Source organism: Mus caroli, chromosome 11 (assembly GCF_900094665.2).
Source record: "Mus caroli chromosome 11, CAROLI_EIJ_v1.1, whole genome shotgun sequence".
NCBI lineage: Eukaryota > Metazoa > Chordata > Mammalia > Rodentia > Muridae > Mus > Mus caroli.
Window position 1 is genome coordinate 8,023,732 of NC_034580.1, and position 5,071 is coordinate 8,028,802.

The 5,071-nt window shown below is 36.7% G+C and overlaps 1 protein-coding gene across 3 annotated transcripts in view; it reads left to right on the plus strand.

The window, feature by feature from the left end:
• Spata48 (spermatogenesis associated 48) overlaps window positions 1–5,071 on the plus strand; it is a 48,891-nt gene that overhangs the window by 16,926 nt on the left and 26,894 nt on the right. For all 3 annotated transcript variants that reach the window (XM_021177971.2, XM_021177968.2, XM_021177969.2), the window contains 3 exons: window positions 1,535–1,611; window positions 2,362–2,500; window positions 4,100–4,167. In XM_021177971.2, coding sequence (XP_021033630.1) covers window positions 2,390–2,500; window positions 4,100–4,167 — 179 coding nt within the window. In that variant the 5' untranslated portion in view covers window positions 1,535–1,611; window positions 2,362–2,389. The remainder of the gene's footprint in view (window positions 1–1,534; window positions 1,612–2,361; window positions 2,501–4,099; window positions 4,168–5,071) is intronic.

The following is a 5,071-nucleotide window of genomic DNA, read 5'->3' on the forward strand; positions in this document are numbered from 1 at the left end:
AAAAAAAAAAAAAAAGAGACAAAGACTGAGAACTTACATAAAATCCTACACCTGACTTCCATATGGTAATAGTTACAATAAAATACAGAAATCATCAGAAGATAACTAAGCAACACACACTACACTATCTACAAGAGGCTAACTATAAATACAAGATGCATACACCTTAAAAGTTAACCAGTTAGGACTGTTGACAGCTTACTCAAAGTATAGACAATCTGTAGCAGATCAAACTAAGTTCCAAGACAAAAATTGTTACAAATATAAAGGCCCTGCTTGTGATAGATTTATCAAGAAAACATGAGGTTCAAAAGTGAAATGTCTAAGACATATGTAGCAAGAATTAACAAACCTCTAAAACAAACATGGACAACTTCTGTGCCATTTAGATTATGACACTACAGAGTTCACTTATAATCAACAGCCAGATTATATATTTAGGGAAAAAATATTTCAAAATTGAACATATTTTCAATTGTTATTTGTGGGTCAAAGAGGACTTTTAAGAGAAATTGAAAGTATTTGGAACATGATAAGACATAATATATTTACTTGAGTACCATGCAATTAAGATTTTGCTAAGAAGAAAATTTAGCTTTACATGATTATATTATAAAAGAAGGAATTGATATGTTTTAATCTGAGGATATGAGAAAATGACAAATCTAACTAAATATATGAAAAAGTAAAGCACATAAAGTTAAAAATCAATGAAATGCAGAATTTATATACAGGATAATTATTTTAAATTTTAATTAAGTTTATTGGGGTTTTTTGAGACAGATATGTAGTCCTGGGTAGCCTCAAACTTGCTGTGTGGCTGAGGCTGGCCTTTTATTCCAGATTCTCCTATCTCCACATCCTGAATGATGGAATTATAAGCATGTGACCCCTGCCTAGGTTAAGAAAAAATTATAAAGTAAAGCATGGTTGACTACCTAAGTGTCCATCTACAAATGAATGGGTAAAGAAAAAATGGATATATGTACATGCACTAGAACATTATTCAGCTATAAAATGTAGGTGTGCTATTTGCAACAGCATGAATAAATCCATAGAACCGTACACTAAGACAAACAAACTAGGCACAAAACCAGAAATATTTATATCCTTATATATGTGAAGAATCTAAGAAAGCTGTAAAAAGTGTATAGAGTAGAATAGGCATGCGGTAAGTATATAAAAATGGAAGATACTGATCAGAGTATACAATATGAAAATACAAACAAAAACATTGAGTATAGTCTAGAGACAGGATGCATATCATGGTGATCATAGCTAAGAGTCCTGTGTTATTCACTGGGATTTTAAGAAGAAACCAGATTTTAGTGTCTTTAACACACTTAAAGGGTAACTGTGGGTGGAGATGAGTGTGTTAAAGAATCTGAGTTAATTATTGAACCATGTATACAGACACATAGTTTACATCATTATGTAAATCTTGAAGAATAAGGAAATTCAGAAAACAAGTGTATAAGAAATATAGTAATTCTATTTATGCTTGGTATATCTTAACTTCTTTTTCCTGTTATAGGATGATAGTGAACCACTTGTCCAGCTAGACAAGAAATATAACATAAAGGATTCATTTTACAAATCCTCGACACAGAAGTAAGGTGTTTTTTTCCAATGAAAACATTAAAGTATATTTAACAAGAATAAGGTAACAGAGATTCCATGCTGGCTACAGCCTGTCACCCCTCATGCCCTGAATGATGCAGATATGCTCCATACTTCAATTTCATTTCTTCATTAAAATTGAAGGATCCATGTAATGTGAGCACCAGTAGACTGGAGTCTTAGAAATGTGCTTATTAGATGTATATGATGTCGCTACGAATTATATTGGCTACCTACAGCTAAACATGGAGAGTAATTTGTACAACCACTAGACTCTGCTGGAGAAAACTCAGTTTTCATTTGCAAGCAGTTATCAACTGGAGATAGCTTCTGGGTTAAGGTTGGGTACTTGTCTCCACTTCCCCTCCCTACCCAGCCCAGGCCCATGCATGTCTCTGTAAGTTCATGTGTCTGTCTGTGTTTAGATGCCTTTGTTTCCTTGATGTCCTGAACCCCTTCTGGATTTTATAATCTTTCTCCTTCCTCTCCCCAAGGGTTTCATAAGCCCTAAGGAGAAGCATTTGATGGGGGCATCCATTGAGGACTGATTGTTCCAAAGCTGGAAATAATCTGGGTGATTGGAATTGGAGGATAGGAGGGAAAATGAAGGTTGCCTACCTGATCCCTGTTCCAAAATCCATTTTCAAAGACATAACATTTATAAACTGGATAGTCTTCCTACCCCGGTGTGAATATGTACTTTACATATTCTTTATTAAGTCTATATTTAATAATTCTCAGAGCTTATGAAGATGTTCCTTGGGACAAGATGCTACCACCAAAACTTGACCCAGAAGAAACAACCGTGGAAAAAGCTGCCGACCACATCTCACAGTGTTTTTCACTGAAAAGATATGAAAGACTACCAGCCATAACCCAGGTTAGTGAGCATTCCTGACCATGGTGCCTACTTCTTGATATGACTGCAACTCAACTCAAACTCAATTCACCGTGATATTCTATTGTTAGGATTAAATATGAAAGTGGTATGATCATAAGTCATTGGAAACTGTAAACATTTCCTCATTGTCCATACTGAAAATGTTGACTATTTAATGATTTCTCCCTCAAAGCCATTTGTAGTGGCTATAAATTTTGAAAATTACAGAAGGGTGTTAAATAATGGAGACACAAAGGAGTCATTCTTTCGGGTAATCTATGCTGAGCATACTTCTGGAAATGAGATCTAGAACTTAGCTGTCCAAGCAGAATAGGAAGATTTGTAAGTTGTAGCCTGTTGTCTAACGTCACCAATTATGTGATAGCCTAGTACACAGAGCTCTCAGAGAGATGGCCACTGATTCCACTGCTGAATGTTAAAAAGACGTTGTCATGTGAACTATTGGTTCTGAATCCTTACTGTAGCTGGAGCATCTTCTCTCGACTATGGATCTGTCTATGCCATCTCTCTGACTACCTCCATCTTTTTTCAGAACATGGAACCCAAGCCACTTGATAAGACATGTAACCAACCAGTACTCTGTCATTTGCCTGTTCTGTGTTACCTTCCATTTCCAGTGAACTCTCAGTGCCCAGTTTCACCATGCTCTCTGCAGAGTCCTGAGGTGCCCCCATCACTTTAACAGCTCTGTGCCAGGATGAACCTCAAACACTCATAACACCCTGACTTTTGTCCTCTCAATACTGCCTCAGATGCCTTCCTTCATGCTTGCAAAGCACTTCCTGTTTCCTGTTTCCTTGTCCCCTTTTGCTCAGTGTCACAGCTCACAGTGTAAGTCTGGATCAGCTGTTGGATGGTTTCTCATAATGAAGTCTCTGAGAATATAAAATTCACAATATAAAGAGGGAAGCCAACCACATTCTAAGGAGATCCTAAGCCCCCAATTAGGAAGCCCTTATTCCACTGTAAAATCTCTTCCACTTTCAGAAAGAAAGAAATAATGAGAGGGAAAAAACATAGCTTTATATAAACACTCAAAAACCTGTTAACTAGAAGTGAAAATCAGTTAAAGGACAAAAAAAATGTATAGACTTCATTTATTTTTTTAAAGATCCTTCAATTACTTCACAGAAATTTTGTACCACATAAAAATTGGCCATTTCACTTGTGTTAAATGATTTGAATATCTTATGTCCTTCCCACAGAAGGTACTTTTTCTAACTCAGGCTCTGTGCAAAGCTGTAAAAGGGAAGGCGGAAAAGTGTCTCAGAGGGAAAGTATCTGTCATGAAACTGAAGCTAAACATTTCACATAGGAAAGCCATGTCACCTGGAAAAGGGGGACATGGGGCTCATCCCAGCTTAAGGACACAGGGTACAAGTTTGAGCAAAGAGCCAGGACCCACACAGAATGCAAAGCCGTACTCCACCCAGGGTTGCCAGGACACTTGGAAAGGACTTTCCCAGAGTTTAGGCTCAGCTATGATGTGAAGCACCTGGTAAGGACACCAAAGCTTGAATCTATGAAATTACAATAATATCATTAAATAGTTCTTATTTATTTCAACAATGTCTTTAGATGGTCGGAGGACTTTGGGACAGATTTCAGACAAGATTGTTCTTAGCGCCAGCCAAACCAATCAATTTGTAAGTTTGACTTCTAATGTTGTCATTGCTGTCTCTTCCCTCACCACCAAAATCCCAGTGTCCCCACTGAGGGCACAAATGGGGCCTGACTTTAGATGAAGAATGTCCCAGAGACCTTCATCCAACAGTCATGGGGCCGAGAGGAGGATCCAAATCCCATTTCGGTTCCTCCACATCTGGCCTCTCTTTACCCTCCAAACTGACACTGTTAAATGTGTTTTAAAATTGTGAGTACTGTATAAACAAATAGACAGTTTTAATGTTGTGGCACTCCATGGGCTTAATATAAAGGGGATTCTAAATGGCATATTTGATCAACTTTCATATCACATATTTGTGTTGTTGTCATGCTTAAAGTGGTGGCTTTATTACTGATGTTCTTCTGTGTACAATTCCATACATTGAATATAAAAATCTTTGTGGTTTTGTTTTTAAAAAAAGTCACTATTTTGTTTTCCTTTGTAGATGATACGAGTCTGGTTATGCTCTCTCTTAAGTAAATCAATCTTAATATTTTATACTAAAAAAAAAAACATGTAGATAAAAATACGATATATTTTTGGATCTCCTCCCTCTATTGGGAAAAAAATTACAACACAAAGGAAATGCCTGAGGCTCTTCATCAGCCCCTCTGCCTCCTTCCAGGAGCATTGTTATGGATTTGATAGTCCACATTTTCATGTATTTTTTTATCCCTTTATAGTCTACTGTTACTAACCCAACATACAGCATTAAATTCCTTTTATAAACTCGGTATGTATGGTATCTTCCCTATTTTTATACCATGTAACATTGTATCCACCATCATGTGCATAACAGTCACATCTAGGCTCTCTGGGTCTGTAGATGTTTGTTTTTGTCTGTAGAATAGAATTTGGTTGAACAGTTATACCACAGTTCACTC